This window comes from Hyalella azteca, unplaced genomic scaffold (assembly GCF_000764305.2).
Source record: "Hyalella azteca isolate HAZT.00-mixed unplaced genomic scaffold, Hazt_2.0.2 contig2483, whole genome shotgun sequence".
Classification (NCBI taxonomy): Eukaryota; Metazoa; Arthropoda; class Malacostraca; order Amphipoda; family Hyalellidae; genus Hyalella; species Hyalella azteca.
This window is the reverse complement of record NW_025932756.1, coordinates 488,266-508,384: the sequence shown is the minus strand read 5'-3', so window position 1 is coordinate 508,384 and position 20,119 is coordinate 488,266. Positions and strand designations below refer to the sequence as shown.

The 20,119-nt window shown below is 40.0% G+C and overlaps 2 protein-coding genes across 2 annotated transcripts in view; both read left to right on the top strand.

Annotated features, from left to right (window-relative positions):
* Positions 1-10,938, top strand: part of LOC108671257 (protein amalgam-like) — a 36,827-nt gene extending 25,889 nt beyond the window's left edge. Inside the window, exons 3-9 of the mRNA XM_047885597.1 lie at positions 579-786; positions 1,952-2,116; positions 2,446-2,580; positions 4,210-4,494; positions 7,590-7,646; positions 7,905-8,251; positions 10,858-10,938. Of these exons, the coding sequence (XP_047741553.1) occupies positions 579-786; positions 1,952-2,116; positions 2,446-2,580; positions 4,210-4,494; positions 7,590-7,646; positions 7,905-8,251; positions 10,858-10,938 (1,278 nt within the window). The remainder of the gene's footprint in view (positions 1-578; positions 787-1,951; positions 2,117-2,445; positions 2,581-4,209; positions 4,495-7,589; positions 7,647-7,904; positions 8,252-10,857) is intronic.
* Positions 10,939-16,964: 6,026 nt separating this feature from the next.
* On the top strand, positions 16,965-20,119 carry LOC108671293. Its single transcript, XM_018158801.2, has 3 exons — positions 16,965-17,004; positions 17,583-18,854; positions 18,996-20,119. Exons 1-3 carry the CDS (start codon positions 16,993-16,995, stop codon positions 19,191-19,193), a joined length of 1,482 nt encoding a protein of 493 aa, XP_018014290.1. The 5' UTR covers positions 16,965-16,992; the 3' UTR covers positions 19,194-20,119.

Below are 20,119 nucleotides of genomic sequence, written 5' to 3'. Positions count from 1 at the left end.
GGCGTTAGGGGTTGGGGTGCGGGGAGGTCAGGATGAGCGGTGTGGCTGGTGTTGGGGTGTTGTCAAAGGAAGTGAAGAATTTGGCAGTTGCATCGAAAATTGTGACTTATGAAAACTGTAAAAGTAGTTGTACATACTATTGAAATTAAATGCTGGGCCACCATCCTTTCTCTACTATTGCACGTTTTAACTAGGATTGCGCATATACATACCTCCGATCTGGCGTAACATAATGCATCCGATCTGGCGTAACATAACGCAAAAATCTCTCTACGTCCAAATCAGCTTTTTACATCTGCTAAGTCTCAAGCTTCAACGACAAATAAAATTCAGATAAAAATGAATCTTAAAATGCAAATAATAATTGCCTGGCGAAATTTTTACACGCCGTCCAGCACTTACAATGTGTTTTGATATTATTTATTGAGGGCGAAGAAGATGCGACTTGGGATATGGTTGTCACTGACGAATAATTTTCAGAAGTGGACGAATGGCTTCATTCGATCAAAAAGTTCAAAATTCATCTGCCTATGAAATTTGAATCGATAACTGATACGTTTCCACGCTTGCATCTACAGGTAGCCTGGACACATATTGACCGACAGATCCTGCTGACGATCGACAACAGCACCGTGACGCTCATTCCGCGATTTTTCGTCCGGCGGACGGACGAACGTACCTGGACTCTGCACATCCGCTCCGTACAACCAGACGACACGGGATACTATGTCTGTCAGGTCAACATGGAGCCCATGATCAACCAAGTGGGCTTCCTGCAGGTGGTAGGTGAGTAGATGATCAACCAAGTGGGCTTCCTGCAGGTGGTAGGTGTCATCTACTAGTTGGAAGTGGGCTTCCTGCAGGTGGTAGGTTAGTAGATGATCAAGCAAGTGGGCTTCCTGCAGGTGGTAGGTGAGTAGATATTCAAGCAAGTGGGCTTCCTGCAGGTGGTAGGTGAGTAGATGATCAACCAAGTGGGCTTTCTGCAGGTGGTAGGTGAGTAGATGGTCAAGCAAATGGGCTTCCTGCAGGTGGTAAATGAGCAGTTGACCAACCAAGGTGGTTTTTGCAGGTGGCAGGTGAGGTCATGGTCTACCAAGTGGGCTTAGCCAGATGTTAAGTGGGTTCATGCAATATACATCGTAGTTCTAACATATTCTCAATACACAGTCTTATTCTGTAACTATTGTAAAAAAATTTTATTACGCATTAAATATACATTTGACATTGAATAACTTTCAATTAAAACTACTGCTCTTTTATCTCTGCACTTTGCTTTCCAGGATCTCATGTGAATCATTCTTAATAGCCACTCTATTTCGACGTTCCTGACTGAATATTGTTTTATTAGGCTATTGCGAGCAATAGTATGTAAATTATTTCGTATATGAAATTTAATCTTCCACTATTCTCGAGCCATCAAGGGATATTCCTCAAAATAATTTACACTCGCTGTTCGCATTTCACCATCTTGTGATTTGTTATTCAATTTCATTTCATTTTGTGCTATGATTTTCTCCGCAGTTGATTTGAGTCATACCTACTACCGTAAGTCAGGCACGCAGTGGTCTTGAGTCATATATACCACCGTACGTCTGGCACGCAGTGCCCCCGCAGTTGTTTCAAGTCATTATTACGACCGTACGTCTGGCATGCAGTGCCCCCGCAGTTGTTTCAAGTCATTATTACGACCGTACGTCTGGCATGCAGTGCCGCCGCTGTTGTTAGAGTTATTCCTACGAAAGTACGTCTGGCATGCTGTACCGCCGCTGTTGTTGAAGTTATTCTTACGAAAGTACGTCTGGCAAGCAGTGCCGCCGCTGTTGTTAGAGTTTTTCTTACGAAAGTACGTCGCCGCTGTTGTTAGAGTTATTCTTACGAAAGTACGTCTGGCACGCAGTGCCGCCGCTGTTGTTAGAGTTATTCTTACGAAAGTACGTCTGGCACGCAGTGCCCCCGCAGTTCGTGGATGCACGCAGCTCGCCCTCGCACGTGTCGGTGAAGGAGGGCGCCGAGGTGACGCTGGCGTGCGCCGCCAAAGGCGAGCCTGAGCCCAGCGTCGCCTGGTCCAGGGAGGACCGCAAGCCTATCACCCGCTCCAGACACGACTCGGCAGGTGGGTGCTGCATTCTAACGCTGCGACGCCTTGGAGGTTGTGGGTGGGGAAACACCTACAGGTATAATCCAGCGTTTTTTAGGTAACCGAACTCACAATTAAGTAGGTGACAGCTTTGTCACCCATCCTAAATATGATTTGGCTATTACGGTCAATGTTACGGTTTTTTTTGTAATCCGAGATCTGGTCTCGTCACTTGCATCGGATACTCTGCTGGTGGGTGTTGCTTTCAGTTCCAGCGTTCCTGAAATCGAATTGTGTGCAGATTTCTGTATCATATTCGACTAGCAATGTCATTATAACTGTGGGTGTATTCTTAATTCCTGCAGAGGAATCGCCAGGAGTTGGAGAGGCGACGCTGGTGATCGCTAAGGCTTCTCGGAACGACATGGGCGCGTATCTGTGCATCGCCAGCAACAAGGTCCCGCCCTCCATCAGCCGCCGCATCGTACTCGACGTCCATTGTGAACACTTAGTGATACATTTCTATGACGTTAAACAAACGTAGATTGAGAGTTGACTTTGTCGAAGTTAAGTTTACTCAATGTTGATTTCGTTGATACCACGTTTGTCGAGTGTTGATTTCGTTGAAACAGCGTTTAATTTGCAATTTGGGATGTTACAAAGTTCGATGCTTTTTGGGACACATACTAAATAGATTAATCATTTTTTTATGAATCATCTTACGATATTCTCTTGATTCTACTGCAGTCAGGCGTCAATGATTCATCATTTTCACCAGTTTAAATTTTTTTTGCATAGCTTCTTCCTTGCATAATCTGCGACGACCATTGGTGTTGTTGAGTGAATGTTTAAAAAATATTACATCGCATGATATTTATATTATTATCAGAGCTCATTTTTTCAGTCATTTTCTCTAATTTGCTAATTCACGAAATAATTCATTTGGTTTTTCTAAGTTTAAAGGATTATTGCTGTGAAAAGGATTTGCCGTGAAGGATTTGCGTATTGCTTTAAAGGATTTGCCGTGAAGGCAAATGCACTTCCAGCGAAATCCCTTTAATTCGGTTTTTATCCTTACTATAAATAAATATTCATTAGTTCACTAATCATCCCCTCAATTTTTTAAAATTTCAGTATTGGTGTTAGTGCACCTACATCCGTTGTTATTCGATTGTTTTTTTTTCACATTGGCAAAATGCAATACAATTTCACCTTTGGAGAACAGAAAAGTGTTGTAATTACATTCCAAGTGTTTCTTTGTGCACCTAAAAAAATAGTTTCCTTCACCCCGAGAGATGAAAAATATTGCAATTCAATACAGATTTACCGTCGAAATTCTTCAGTTAGACTACCATTAAATCGTTTTCTTTCTACGAGTAGTAGATGAGCGGAGATTGTGCGTGCAATCTACGGGCTTAACAACCAGCATTTTAATATCTGCTCGGGATGAATAAATATTGGCGTACAATTTTTATTGAACCATTATTATGTACGGTGTTAATTAAAAACTTGAATATCTGATAACTAAAAATATGTTTGTTTTAAATATTTTCATGTTGATTTCCACACGATCATAGAAAAAGTACTCCCAAAGATCTTATTGCACTTGAACAGAATTGTTCAGCGCAATAGTACCTGGCCTTAACGTTCATTATGATCCAGCTCATTATTCAACGGATACGTTATTTATATTTCCCCAATCCTGTGAGCGTTTCTGTGCATGATTTGATCATTAGTTTTCTATGTTGAATATGATGTAAACGCAACTACGATGTCTGAACTTTATTACTTGAACGCCAGCAAGACCAACGAACTTTAACGATTCTCAAGTCCATCAGCGCGAAAGTTTGAATGAAAGGCAGATAATTATGCTGATGTATTGTTCTAATGCTGTAAAGTTCGTGAAAATGAATTTTACTAGGCTTTCTTTGGGCACTGAATCTGACGACTTCTAATCCACTATTCAATTTTAAAAAATATAACAACAAAGCTTAGCATAGCTATTAAATATAGCGACATAGCTTGCATAGCTTTTCAATATAGCAACATAACCTAGCATAGCTTTTCAATATAACAACATAGCTTAGAAATGATTTCTATTATAAAACATGGACATTCCCGTCCTGCAGTTGAGCCGCTGATCACCGTCCCCAACCAGCTGGTGGGGGCGCCCCTGGGCACGAGCATCACTCTGGAGTGCAGGGTGACGGCGTTCCCTAAGGCGGTTCACTACTGGCGCTTCGGCGACAACCTCCTCATCAATTCCAGCAGGCAAATCACGCGCGAGATCACCAAGGGCTACACAACCAACATGCTGCTTACCATCCACCAGCTCAACAAGCAAGACTTCGGCATCTACGTCTGTGGCTCCAAGAACTCGCTCGGCGACACGGATAACACGCTTCAGCTGTACGGTGAGTGATGCAGATACAGAGAGGTCTTTGGTGGTATGGTGAGTGATGCAGATACAGAGAGGTCTTTGGTGGTATGGTAAGTGATGCAGATACAGAGAGGTCTTTGGTGGTATGGTGAGTGATGCACATACATACAGAGAGGTCTTTGGTGGTATGGTGAGTGATGCACATACATACAGAGAGGTCTTTGGTGGTATGGTGAGTGATGCACATACATGCAGAGAGGTCTTTGGTGGTATGGTGAGTGATGCACATACATGCAGAGAGGTCTTTGGTGGTATGGTGAGTGATGCACATACATGCAGAGAGGTCTTTGGTGGTATGGTGAGTGATGCACATACATACAGAGAGGTCTTTGGTGGTATGGTGAGTGATGCACATACATGCAGAGAGGTCTTTGGTGGTATGGTGAGTGATGCACATACATGCAGAGAGGTCTTTGGTGTGATGGAATGATGGAATGATGAGTGCAACTGCATTTACCTACTTGGCAAGCGCAACAAGCGACAACCACTCATACTGTATTATATATCGAATCTATTTACTTGTTACGTTTTAAAGCATATTTCATCACCGACATCTTTTATAACATAACGAAAATGTTGGGAGGCGCTTTAGGCGACATTCAAATAAATTCTGAATTAATATGTTTTCATTAAAACATGGATATGGAATACATGTACAATATTTCAAACAAACTTTTTTCAAACTTTGTAAAATTCTAAGCGTTTTTATTCACGATATTTATTAATACTTTCCTGAAACATCCAAAAGATTTCTTGTCACTTGCAGAAGAATTTTACAAAACTAAATCATATTTCTGAGAAGGGTCGTAGAGACGGCTAACAAACTTCCCTCTTTCGTTCACTGGCTATCAAACTGACATCTTTCTACAAATCAGGCTTGAAACATTCACATAAGACGCTTTTGATGTCACTTCGCCAATACAGACGAACAAAAATGTTCTCTAATTGCGCCGATATGAGATCTAGTGAAAGCTGCAGATTTGCCTCCTAAAGTGAGTGGGAGAGACTGGAACATATGAAATAAGAAGGCGCTTGGGAGTCTGATGAGAAAGAATATTTAATTAGGTCGGAATTTTATATGATTTTTATAGTTTAATTTTAATGAGTGTTAAAAAAGCTATGTACGGCTTCACAATTGTGGAAAAGAAGTTACTGTTTTTTCGTGCTTCTTCCATTCATGCAGCGTTTTTTAGATAATCAATGGTGATAATAGATAAAGCCTTTCAAAAGATATATCGATTTACTCCATTGAAGTAATATATGCAGCTCATGGCTAATTTGCAGGAGTTCCCTACACATGACCTCATTCAGCAGCAATATTGGATACATATACTAAACTACGTGCATGCATTGTCGAGATATTCAAACTTTCTTTCATCATGACGAGGTTGCGGGAATACTGCGCCTGATTTATCAATTACCTGATCTTTATCCTACTTATTGACAATACTCTTTGAGCAAAAGAGCTGCAGTTTGTTTAAATAAAATTTAAGTCCAATACAGAGCTGGTAACAAGAATCTAAATGAAGAGTTTTCCATTACCAGTTAAAAGTATTCAGTATTTTAGCTCAGTTTGAGATTTCGCTTCGAGTTGAATTGGGTTCAGACCCTGACCAAAAACAAGCAAGAGACAAGCTGATAACGGCCCAATTCAATGAGTACCACAACTCATTCCATATAAATCACTGTGCGAGAACTGTAACTGTGAACTACCAATTGCTGCGTTAATATATTCCTATTAAGATGACAGAGTTGGAAGTGGGTAATTTAATGGCATGTGCAGCATTCAAGCCGTTGTTAAAGGTAAACAAAGACAACGGATCCTCCGAACAATGAGCTTTTCAATTAAAGAATATATGCGACAACGCTCTCGTACCTGAGCGATATTAAACACGGTAGTAATCTAATCTCAAATCATGTACTCCCCAATTGGTACGTACTTGAAGTGAATTGAATTGACCCAAATTCTTCAATTTCTCTAGGATGTTCAGCAAAATAAGAATCCATTATACCCTTTTGTCCGAGCAGAACGAAATCTCTAAATGGGAGCAACATTGATTTTCCTCTCACGCAGTCATTCTGTGGGACGTTCAGTACAGCGGGCATTGATTATCCACTCTAAAGGCACCTCATGGCTTCCCAAAGAAAGTTGCGACGAGTCAATAATCTTGATGAAACGCCTCGCTCGAATTCGCTCTCTCTAATGAGCAAAGAACTTAGCGACAAACTCGTCATCGTCGCCAGGGCGAACTTATCCCTTTCGTAGGCAACGCGTCTTTTCTTTGTATGGAAATTATTTAAAATTAGTTATCGTATACGAATGTATGAAATTACTCATATAATATTCCACAGTCTGCCAGAGATATATTAGATTACAATGTCAGGGTTGATAATTACTGAGTAGCAAGTTAACTCCCCTGAATAACTTAACTGTAGCCGAGTTAATTCAAATAACTCGGGTTTACCGCAGCCTAGTTAACCCGAATAAATCCGCGTCGCCCTATAGAGTTTCCTTTGTTCCGGTGTTTTGAACCTCAAACATCAAATTACACTTTGAGGACGGACATCAAATTACGGACATCAAATTACGATTAGCGACTTAGACTAATTAAAAGAGATGATAAGACACCGAAACAAAATAAAGCAAAGATAAAGTAACATATGTAGTATTAAAAACATAATAGTTAAGGTTGTTCAGCCAGTGTGCCATCATTAAGTTGATATTATGTACTATTGAATGCGTCTGCAAGAAAATAAACCCATTTTTGTTACAAAAAACCTTAAGTTATCTTATATCAACTATCACATTGTAAGTGTGCATCTTGTTTTGTTGGACATTATCGTTAATTAAATTACTGTCCATGTCGTTAAATCTTTCTTACGTTTTGTTTAAAAAGCAATTTTCTATTTTTATTGCTTATAATAGTGAAGAAACAATATAGATTGTGATGAGTAAAAACGTCTTGTACTATATTGAAATTTACTTTCAAGATTAAACTTTTTGAACGTTTCAAATATCTTCGATACATATCACAGAAAATTAAATCAAAATAAAGTATCATTTTACAGAGATCGAAATTCCGCGTTCCGAGAAAGCTTTGAAAGGCACGACAGATGTAACAGGAGGTGAGTATGAACTTTCTTTTCGATTATATTATTTTACATTTCTAAAGTGCGAGTGGGAAAAAATCAAAACAAGCTTGAAAAGCATCGATACCCAACTACCAGTAAGATTACCTAAATTTTCAAAATTATTTGCATATGATTAATCTCACTATATCACGGAAGCAACTCCACTTAGGATTTGTCAGACATATACCTGAATGATAAATATTTTTGATTAACTATTCCTGAGAATAAAATCTTTGGTCAACTTTCATACAGGGCCCTCGCAGCCCCTCGACTACGATGAGACGACGGGACCAGAACGCGTCCCCAACCTTGACCGCGACTCTACACTCTACACGCTGGACGATCACAAGCGTCAGGACGTGTACAGGAAGGGAGGCCTCAACCTCAACCAAATGGGCCTCTTCAACAACGCTGGCAAAATACGCAGCAACGCCATCCCCACGCGACAATCTTCCTTCCCATCCATCTTCTCGAGCATCGCTGGCAGCAGCTCCAGACCACGACCCCATGGTTACGAATTGTTGCTATTGCTTCTGTTGCTATTTTCAGAGGCATGTCCGAGTCAATATTTAATATGGGGTGTAGGAAACTTGCAAAATGTAATCTGTACTTTGCGAATCATTGTTGGAATGAAGAATAGAAAAGTGTTTGGCTTCCTCATGGCGTCGGCACCACGCCGATTTAGTATCAAATCGATTATAAATTCTACTGCATCTCGCAGATTCGATGGATGAATCGCTCTAGCTTTCAGCTAGCGTTTCTAGAGACAAATTCATTGAAAGTTTATCATATTTTAAAAACATAATTCGATTACCAGACAGCTTCTATATATATATTCCATCTGGTGATAGTTGATTGTAAGAATTAACGGTCATTGGCATTCCTCGCAAAACAATTGCTCATGCTTGTCATATGTCTAGGTATTTATAATCACACGCGTAACCATATCATACGGTGCATAATGCATGATTGTGTATATATTTATGAATTAACTATAACCATTTGGAAATCTATTTATAGGGTATGCTAGCCAATTAGCATCATATATTAATCGTCTTGTTCTCGGCGCTAAACAGACATTAGGTAACACAGTTTTTTAACGTTTCTTTCACGTAATTTGGAAGTTTCAATAGTTATTTCTAAGAAATCATTATAGGGCTCATTGTATCTAAAGTTGCTCATTGTTTATTTAATGGAATTATTTGTATTCTTTAACACCTTATTAATATGTTCAGATATTATTTCCTACTTTAGGAACAGCTCTTCACGTTTCACTAATATCGCGTCGTATTTCCTAAAAATTATACAAGTATGTATAATTTCTAGGGTAGACTGAGAAGAAAATAGGCAATATATTTCATGACTGGGAAACTATTGACTGTTTCTAGAAACTTGAGTAATATCATTTAGGGAGCTTCAAGTGTATTGAAAGTGCTCGTGTCTTTGCGATGTAGATATTAGACAAGTTCGCTGTATCTTAGGCTGTGCATAAGATGAAAAATTCCTTCATAAATGTATAAAAAATAACTTTCGTGCAGTCTGGTTCGTGTTTTTGTAATTAGATTGAGTTAAATGTTCCATATTAAACGTTATTCACGAATTTTTATTTATGTTTCTTTGATGGAAATGAATGCTTCGATGATATGGAGATTGTTCATTTCGCTCTATACATACTACGACACGAGTCTTCTCACGTTGTCAGATCGGCCTAACGCACTCTTGCTTACATAAAGAATTCTGAAAATATATTTTAAATCCTATTGCCCCAAATATATTTTCGTTTTAATTTATATGATAGGAACGTATACTTGGTACAATTTCAAATCAGTAAGAATTGATGCCACCGATGACCAACAACTTTCAGTAACTTTCATTATAAACGATATTTATCAATCGGTGGACGATATGAATCAATTTTGAACATCGTCCCAGTTCAAAAGTTTTGATATTTTCTATATTCGGCTTATCTGTAAATGATTGCATTCCAATCGTTTTTTAATTCTAACTATGTAACCGATTTAACATATCAGTAAATATAATGCATGCTACGTCGCTTCTCCTACGTTTTATTCTGCTCCTCTAGAGTTTACACCTCACCAGTCACAAGATTGTGTGCCTGTCCATAAACGAAAAAAAATCATGTTTTTTAAGAGCCAATAAATAATGAAGGCCATCAATAGTTCTATCAATAAGTAGAGCTCTGAAATATTCCTATATAAACCTCAGTAATAGCCGAATAGTCTTAGGATTTACGGTAAGATACGAGTCATTATGGATAAAATGCATATTAAATTAATACCATCCAGTCATTCCTCTAATGTAAGGAATGTGACTGATAATGTGAGTTTTCGAAGAAATTTAACTGTATCAAATTCAAGTATTTAATTCTCTATAATATTTAGTTCTTTAACCCAGTCATAATTATTTTTGCGAACAATCATAGCATTTATTACATTTTAAAAACACAAAATTACTCGTAACACATAATACCTGAGATACCAGATCACTGCTGCCCTTATCAAATCATGAAGACTTTTGTTGAATTTGTTAAGTGTGTTAAATTCAAGCGACTCTTTAGAGACGCTGGCTACCACTCGGCCGCTTGAGGAAGATGCTTCGTCTAATTTATTAGAATCACATTCGTAAAAATCAAATGCCATGCCCTCATGCTAATAAACAATAATTTAATACTATTCGTATAACATTCAATACTACTCGTTTATTAAAATATTTTAAAGTCGATGACTTAGAGCATCTATCTTGGAAGGGGCAGACCGGCCCTATAGCAATACTATGAATTTAATACTAGCATTAAAATACGAGTATATTAAAGGTCTTCTGCGTGTCGTAGGTAGAACCTTCCCCGTCTGGCCGGGATATCAAATACTATGAATTTAATACTAGCATTAAAATACGAGTATATTAAAGTCGAAGACGTAGAGCATCCTCCTATGAAGGGAAAGACGAGACCCCAGCCTGGGGCTGCCGGGCGCGTGGGGCGCTAATGAAGGAGGCATTATTGTGCGCGTGGAGTAATTGGCGCGCCTGAGATGTGCGGTGATTGGGCAGGTCTCGTGCCACGGACGGACTTGACAAGAATATGCCGTTATTTGGAAGATTAAATACGAGGTATGATATTTGAATGGTAATATCTATAGGAAATTAATTTGTTTTATCTATGAACTTTGCGGTTCTTCCCTAGCAGAATGACATTAAAAGAATAATAAAGAATGAAGGTGAATGGGACACAGAGGCTGGGGGAGTAGAGCGAGCGCTGGGGGAGTAGAGCGAGCGCAGGGGAGTAGAACGAGCGCTGGGGGAGTAGAGCGAGCGCAGGGGAGTAGAGCGAGCGCAGGGGAGTAGAGCGAGGCTGGGGGAGTAGAGCGAGCGCTGGGGGAGTAGAGCGAGCGCTGGGGGAGTAGAGNAGCTTGACCGGCAGTCTGGCAACACTGCGCTGCCACACAACATCGCAACATAGATGTTGGGGGAACCTCCAGCTTGACCGGCAGTCTGGCAACACTGCGCTGCCACACAACATCGCAACATAGATGTTGGGGGAACCTCCAGCTTGACCGGCAGTCTGGCAACACTGCGCTGCCACACAACATCGCAACATAGATGTTGGGGGAACCTCCAGCTTGACCGGCAGTCTGGCAACACTGCGCTGCCACACAACATCGCAACATAGATGTTGGGGGAACCTCCAGCTTGACCGGCAGTCTGGCAACACTGCGCTGCCACACAACATCGCAACATAGATGTTGGGGGAACCTCCAGCTTGACCGGCAGTCTGGCAACACTGCGCTGCCACACAACATCGCAACATAGATGTTGGGGGAACCTCCAGCTTGACCGGCAGTCTGGCAACACTGCGCTGCCACACAACATCGCAACATAGATGTTGGGGGAACCTCCAGCTTGACCGGCAGTCTGGCAACACTGCGCTGCCACACAACATCGCAACATAGATGTTGGGGGAACCTCCAGCTTGACCGGCAGTCTGGCAACACTGCGCTGCCACACAACATCGCAACATAGATGTTGGGGGAACCTCCAGCTTGACCGGCAGTCTGGCAACACTGCGCTGCCACACAACATCGCAACATAGATGTTGGGGGAACCTCCAGCTTGACCGGCAGTCTGGCAACACTGCGCTGCCACACAACATCGCAACATAGATGTTGGGGGAACCTCCAGCTTGACCGGCAGTCTGGCAACACTGCGCTGCCACACAACATCGCAACATAGATGTTGGGGGAACCTCCAGCTTGACCGGCAGTCTGGCAACACTGCGCTGCCACACAACATCGCAACATAGATGTTGGGGGAACCTCCAGCTTGACCGGCAGTCTGGCAACACTGCGCTGCCACACAACATCGCAACATAGATGTTGGGGGAACCTCCAGCTTGACCGGCAGTCTGGCAACACTGCGCTGCCACACAACATCGCAACATAGATGTTGGGGGAACCTCCAGCTTGACCGGCAGTCTGGCAACACTGCGCTGCCACACAACATCGCAACATAGATGTTGGGGGAAACCTCTGGCAGTCGGGCAACACCGCGCTACCGAGGCCGTAATCTCTAGGAAAGCACTGGGCGGAAATGCTCATCTAATTGTATTGCTGGGCCCTCGAGCAATCGATACCAGAAATATAAAGATACAAACCCGAGTCGTCACATGGAGGTATCGAATACAATTTTATTTTGTTCACGACAAGTTTTCAGTTTACAATTAAATTTTGTTCTTCACGTCAAACACGAATTAGACTGAGGTTACTCTGTGTTTGGTGCTCATGTTTGATTCCAATAGCTTTGGGAAAATTTATTCTAATATAAAGTTAAAATTACGAATCGATAAATTTTGATGCTGCATGAATGCTATTTTGAATATTTATTATCTATGTTGGCTTAATAGAGCTTCACTCTGAATTATTAATTTCTGGCGTTATTTTAGCAACGATATAAACGGATAATTTTTCGTGTAGAAGTTTCGAACAATGATCAAACTTGACGAATTTAAACTAGGTACAATAGAAAATATCTTAACTTTTTCATTCAAGCTGGAATTACAAGTCCTCTCAATTCGCACAACATTACATTTGAAATTATTTTAACTCAAATGATCTTAACAGAAAATGTAGCAATCATTGCTCGGATTCACTATGACTAACATGATCCTAGATAAAATACAAACAACGACAGGATGAAAGCGCCTGGAATTGCAGACGCATTTAAAATTATTCCTGCATTCGGCAGGAATCGAGGAAAGCTTTAGGATTTCTCTACACAACATCAGCGTCACTTTGCAAGCTAAGCCACGTCACTTTGTAGGCCTAAAATCATAGGCGATATGTAATGTACATCCAATCTGAGCCGAGGCGGCCTCTGCACTTCTGAAAAGAACCGCGAGCTTTGAAGTGCGTGCGATTAAAATGGATGGAGATTGTGCCCCGTTCCGGAATGGTGATCAGGATTCGCAAAGCCTTCGAGAGGCCACGTCTTCCATTGCACCAATTTGCAGAATATCATCACAATCGTGATGAGCCGGTATGCTGGGAGTGCGGGTACGGAATATCATCACAATCGTAATGAGCAGGTGTGCTGGGAGTGCGGGTCCGGAATCCGGAATATCAAGTGTTAGCATTACTCGGCCATACGACCCTCACGCCCATGCCTTATAGTAGTGTTAGCATTACTCGTCCACACGACCCTCACGCCCAGGCCTTAGGTATACTTACGGAACATGTATGCTGAAAATGGTCATAGAAACTGGAATCACGAAAGACATGAAATGCAGAGAATTCTGGCCTCTGGCGTTACAATCGACGATGAAGAATTGTATCTCTGAACAAACCGCAGTGCAGAGAGTGTTGGCAACGTTGGAATAATCTAGTCAGAATTTTTATTAAATATCAAAATAACTCGGTTCTGATCTGAATTAGTATTGGCTCTACTGCCTCACGCGCAATTTCACAATTCTCAGGCCTGTTATTCGGTCATCAAGTCCTACGAGCAATAACAGTAGTTTGGAAAGCTTCGCCGTCGGATCTGCGGCCGCGCAGACATTTGTTTATTTGAAAGACTCGGAATCGCAAACAGCTCAAAAAAAGTTAGAATTTCTCCATATCAATGATCTCAATAATAATAATCCCCAATATGTAATTAATAGCAGCAAAAGTGTGCGGAGTTTGAGATCGAAATATGCAACGTGCATCAAAAGAGGTAAGGACTCCTCCGCCCAGTCCACGACCGATGTCACTCGTCATGCAGCCAACGCTTGTCGGCGTCGCAGCAAATAACATCTTTCACGTAACAAGAACAAGCTCAAAAGCGGCAATCATGCAAATCTTCATTTCAATTCAGGCGTAATTTTTGAAAATAATACAGAAAAGAATAAAGCAGCAAGATTCAAGAGCTCATTTGGAGGCTACTGCACTTGAACCAGTAAAGTTTTTGAGCTCAACTGCATGCTTGAGGCGAACAATTTAGTGATTTGAATGAATTTGAATGCTGAAATGATGACAATTGCTTTCATGTTTTCAAACTATGTCGAAGTATGTCGTCACAAGTGCGCAGTAGTAATTTGAGATTAATCAGCGATCAGTTAATTCTTCGTTATCGTTCATCATGTGGTAGAGTAATTATTTCATTGAATTTGAACATTGAGTTATTTGAACTATTTTAAAATTGCACATTTACCGTTCAACTCGTATTCATTTAGGGATTTAGTAAATGCCTAAACATTTGTCTATGTAAAAAATGTTACCGTCTGAAATGGGTCAGTGTATAATGTGGGTGAGCGATTGTCAATAATAATTGTCACACCAACCGCTGAAGCATCAGGCTCAGCTGCATGAGCAGCACGTCTCTGCCGTACAAAATTCCAGGTCAGGAAATCTTCACACAATTGTAGGTCGGCTACCAAATGATGCACATCACGCACCTCTTCAGTAACCGTTATTCTATCAGAGTACATTGCTCTACGTTTGGACGGTCGAGAATGGTTTCAATTTATAACGGGATCGTTACATATTTTATTTCAGTAACACTGGAAATCATGCGGGCTTCCAATTTCGTTTTGATTTACACATTTCTAATTCTTGTCATAATTTGTATTCATCAGCGAGGCCGATTAGAGTTTACTTTAGAAGATCCACAGCCGAATTAAGAAAAGAGTTATTCTAGCGATCCTTTAGTGCCATACATAAACATGAGTTCTTGACCGGCTCTAAAAATGTCTGAGTGATCCCGCTCGGGTTCCGATTAATTGATTGCCATTACAGGAGTAGACGATTAGAGGCTATTTTAGAGTAAACTTCATCTACCTAAATGAAATTTATTCCTAATTTTTAACCAAATGTCATACAGAAAGGTCATGGAAGTAGGACATAAGACTATGAAAGCCCTTAAGTCTTTCCATCAGTGAACAACACCATCGTGAGTTCCAATATTTTAACGTATGATCATCTTTAAACTTAGGATCCTCATCGAACTCAGTATCATCCTAACAAGTTTTGACATCCTAGTGCTGCTTTTGATCTAAGGACATCGCTGGTGAGGGACATGGTGATGTTTCTATAGCATCCCACAGAGCACAAAAGAGGGTCATCCTATAATGGAAGTCGCGGATTGATTCGCCTTCCCAAATGCGACTGTCCGCCTCGGCAAACAAATGGTGCTTGAGCTAATCGCTTTGACCCTCCGTGCTGCTACATCTACGGGCTAACTTCTTTATTTCATCGACCACTCAGGTACGTTGAATGCATGCAATACATTTGGCACTTAGCAGTGCATTTGAATGTGTGGTATGTAGTTAATACTTGCAGTAGTGTACTGAGAAGTGTGGTGCGTAAATAACTCATAGTACCGTACTGGAAGAGTGAAGTTCAGTTAATTCCTAAAAATGTTTTGAGAAGTGTAAAGCGTAGTTCATACATAATAGTATATTGAAAAGTGTAATGTGTAATTAATATATGATAGTGCATAGAGAAGAACCGTAACGAGCAAAAACTTCTCAAATTCACATATTAAGAAGTACCTTAACGAGCAAAAATGTGAGGAAATTGAAAGTTCGTTGTACCTTTAGCGAAAGAAAAGCATAACTGCACTAGAAAGAACGATATCTCCTTTCTCTGTCTTTTCTTGCAGCCACGACTGAGACGGAAAAGACGGGTGACAATAGAGTGTCATTTGCATGTCAGCCGCAGATCGCTGACAGAAGCTCGAATTTCTTCTTTAGCTACAATTTCTAGTAGAAGTTTTAACGAAGAAATACAATGAAGGAATGCATTAACTTATTGACAAATTGAAAAAATATTCAATCAAAAATATCAAGAAATATTGTACCTGGTTCATAACTCAATTGATGCGCGCGTTGGGTGAAAAAGTGTTCAATCGATCGTAGAAATAAACAAGAAAAAGAATGTTAGATTACAACAAACGATTTTGTTTGCCAAAGGTTTCAACATCCTCAAAAAAGGGAAGCACGTTACAAAGGAAACATCTGACAGCTAGCTGTTTGTGATTCTCACGGACAACTAAACCGAAAAATATCTATTACTTATCTAAATAAAGTATTATGTTGTAACGGGTTCACAATTTTGGTAGAGCCTGCTTTCGAATCAGTTCATTTCTAACTTCCATGATATACACATAAGAAAACGCATCGATTTGGAACTGCCGACCTGATGTTTCTTACGGCGTATTTGCATTAAATTATGCTAAAGCTAAAGGCACCTCGATGTTTACTCGGTTCAGCCGGCGCTCAAGTTCTTATTTATCGAAAAAGTTCGCGTGAATGCAACCGCGACATGTCCCGCCCGACGGTACCCACCTCCGTTTCGGGATATTGATCATAGCGGAACCTTTACGGTCGTGCCGTGGCGGGGACGGATGTCGTTGATGTCATTTGGCATCAAAGCTGTTTTATAGTACGTTAGTTTAGAAAGCAAGTCAATAATTGGTGCAATAATGATTAAGTTTCTTTTTCACCAAATATATGCGTAGTTTAATGATCTCTTAGCTAGAAATTAATTCTGTTATGAACCAAAACGGTCAATACAATTATAATAAAATTCCCTCTTTGATGGAACTGGGCTATGCGATTAAATTCAGTACTCGTCATGGAATAGTGTAATCAGTGTTATCTTCTAACATAACAGGAGGCTGTAAAAAGTTGAGCAAGAGAGGCAACGCGTGCACAAGTTATTGATTTGTATTCAATGTACAACGAACGACTAACGGTATTTGGGGCACCGCGAATCTATTGTATATCATTGAGGATTTGGTTTGTGGACAACAAAGCCGTCATTTTTGGAACTAAACTCGACCAGGAAGGATGATGCTTCAGGTGCGTTATGGTTACAGCTGTTGATTTTGTTACGTACATATCCGTTGATTTTGTTAATATTACCTAACTCGATACAATACTGCGCATACAATACCATTTTAGGGTGAAGCTGAGTTTAAAACATGAAAATTAAGATAAATCCATTTTGCTTTGCCTTTTTTAAATGGATTATCAAAATGTATGCAGAAAACTTTCCCAATAAAACCGCCAATCAACTGATTTTGAGCAAAGCTTGAGTGCTCATTTTTAATATACTTTTAAAGTGATACTGTGCAAAGTCTAATAATTTTTCGGTGAGATGAGATGTTATCGAAACGTCCCACTTTCCTCTAATCTAAAGGAATATTCTGTTATATGTTTAGCCTTTCCATGCATGTGAACAACATCGAGAGGTTATTTTATACGCTAGATCCTAAACGAAATAAGCCTTATATAATTGCGATCTCATGTATTATTCAAGTGCACGTTCAACCCTGCTTGTGTTCATGATTGATATTCATATAAGAGATATTCGTAATGCTGGCATGTCTTCGTTTTTTGATGTTCTGTATTAAGTTTACACCTTCTTGTTTTCACAGGCGATACTCCTCCAGCTACTGAGCGCTACGGTGATCTTAGGAGCACCAATAGAAAGGATTCCAAATGAAGCTAAAGTTGGAAGCAAGGATGCTAAAACGTCCAATGACAGGCAAGAGCGGTTTTTGTTTCCTATGATTATATACGATAATGGAAAAGGAAAAAGTAATCTACTTCCGCTGAAGGCGCATGCTGGAAGACGAGACGCTGAAGGAGAAAACTTAGAAATGCAATTCCCAATGGGTGAATCGGCGCACTCCAAGATTAATCCAGCCATGCCTTCAAACATATTTCAGCCGCTAAATGGTCTATCAAACAATTTCCTGCCTTCTTTAGCAACTTTACCCGGATTAGGTGGCTTAAGTGGACTTCCGGGTTTTGGAGGTTTAGGACTTAGGGGTTTAGGTGGACTTGGGGGTTTAAATACCGGAGGAATATTCCCATTTTTCCCGTCACTGAATGGAGTAACCTTTAATGATATTATCCCAGGCTTACAGAATCTGATTGACCTTTATCCATCGATAACCTCATCATCCCCATTCTTTAATGTGTTGAATAAAACTAGAGGATTAGGTCAACCCGGTCAAGGTGTGTACCTCTTTACACCGCTTACTGGTCTCGTGTCAATCAACGGGATTTTGAATAAAACAAAGCAAGGACGAGATGAAACGAACGGCCCGGATTCTGCTCAAGAGTTTCTGGATACTTTGCAAAAAATCTATGGGATAAGTTTGCTCCAACAAAATGCTCTTAGTAGACAATCTGCCTCTTCTCAATTGCTGTCCAATTCCTTTCTCGAACCAAACTTGCAATCACTTATGCAGCCGAATCTTGAATCGTATTTTCAATCAATGTATCTTCCATCTAATTCTTTCTCAAATGAATTCACCAATCCTTTTTTCAACGCACAAAGTCCACTTCAAACTGCTGGTCTCCAACTTCCTAATATTCCATCAAATCCGTTAACCAACTCGGCACTTCAGACCCTACAACAAGAATTATTTAACGCAGTAAGTTCTCAGTCTGGACAACTGGAAACTACGACTGTCAAAAATCAGGATGAAACGCCCCAAACTACTTTGAAAATAGATTCAAATCACCCTCCCGCAACCGAAAATATGAAACAAAATGTCGAATCCTCCCCCATCAGCAGCAGTAAATTCCAATTAAAATCAAAAGAAAAAACAGATCAGCAGTCATCTAGGATCCCGAATCCAAGCCAAGAAGGCAGCGGATCTGATCCAGCGTCCAAAAAAAATCGGTATCAATCCCAGGTCAGTTTAACGTTCAGATAGTCAGTTTAGGTTGTTTAGTATAATTTGTTTTGTGTACAAACTATTAATATGTTTTGTCATATTTGAAATCTAATGGTTATATTATCTTCAAAGCTTCGTTCTCTTGCCATCCCAATTCAGGAGACCGCCACTCCCTTACCGCTCCAGGAGCGCGAGAACTCCAAGTTCAACTCCAAATCGACGGCCTCCAGAGGGGATGACGAAACACCTCTTCGACATCGCGGCGCGGCGCTGCCTAACCCAGTCTCTGGTCCCGCCACAGTCCAGCAACGGGATACTCCCTCAGTCTTATCCATCAGACTCCAGAGAAACATTTAAAACTCCGTCGATAATAAAATAATTTCAGGCTAACATTGTAAGAATTTTGAGGCATGTTAAGAACTGGCTTAATTTGTGAGAATATTTCTTAATAAAATAATATACTGATCCAAATTGTGAGATTTGTGGGAATTTTGCTGTAAAAAATCGACTTCATTTATGTTATTCAGATCTTCTTTTCAGCATTAGTCTAGATTTATCCTGTTCTATTTAGGATTTTTAATTACTGTGCATTAGATGTTTTTCTTCAGTTTTGAAGATAATTATCAATTCAGTTGGTCATCTATATCACTTTAACATGCTATCCTTAACACTTTACCAGATATTTTTTGCACTGAAAGTACCATTTTATTACAGTTCGTGATGATCGTGCTGATCATCATGACTTATGCGGCATTGACGTAGCGCTGAGGAAATTATTGTCACGTGGAAGAATGGAAGTAAAAATCGAATTCCTTTGATCACAATATGTACTTCAATTCGAAAAGTATTTTATCACTATCATAGAAAAGGATAAAACTTGAAAGCAATTGTTGAGAATACAAGAGGTTCAAGTTTCCAGCCTTTAAAGCAGTTTTCATTAACTAATTACTTTAACAACGTAATTGTATATTGAATGTACTGTGAACAATAAACCCTTGTCAATTTAAAAAATAAAAATTAAAATACAAAACATCATGAGATAAAGTAGCCATAAAATTATAGCTCTGAAATCTTGACTTCCTGGAAGAAAATGGCGATGCCCAAAACTAATGATTGAAGTGCGTCGAATTTACTGTTGGGAAACAAATTTTATCTCTTTTAGAAATGGTTCTTGAGAACATTGACCATCAAACAGAATAATCTCAGACTACAAATTACAATAAAAAAGGAACATCTGTACTTTGAGGACTTCGAGAACAATAAATTGTTTTTAATTGAAAATG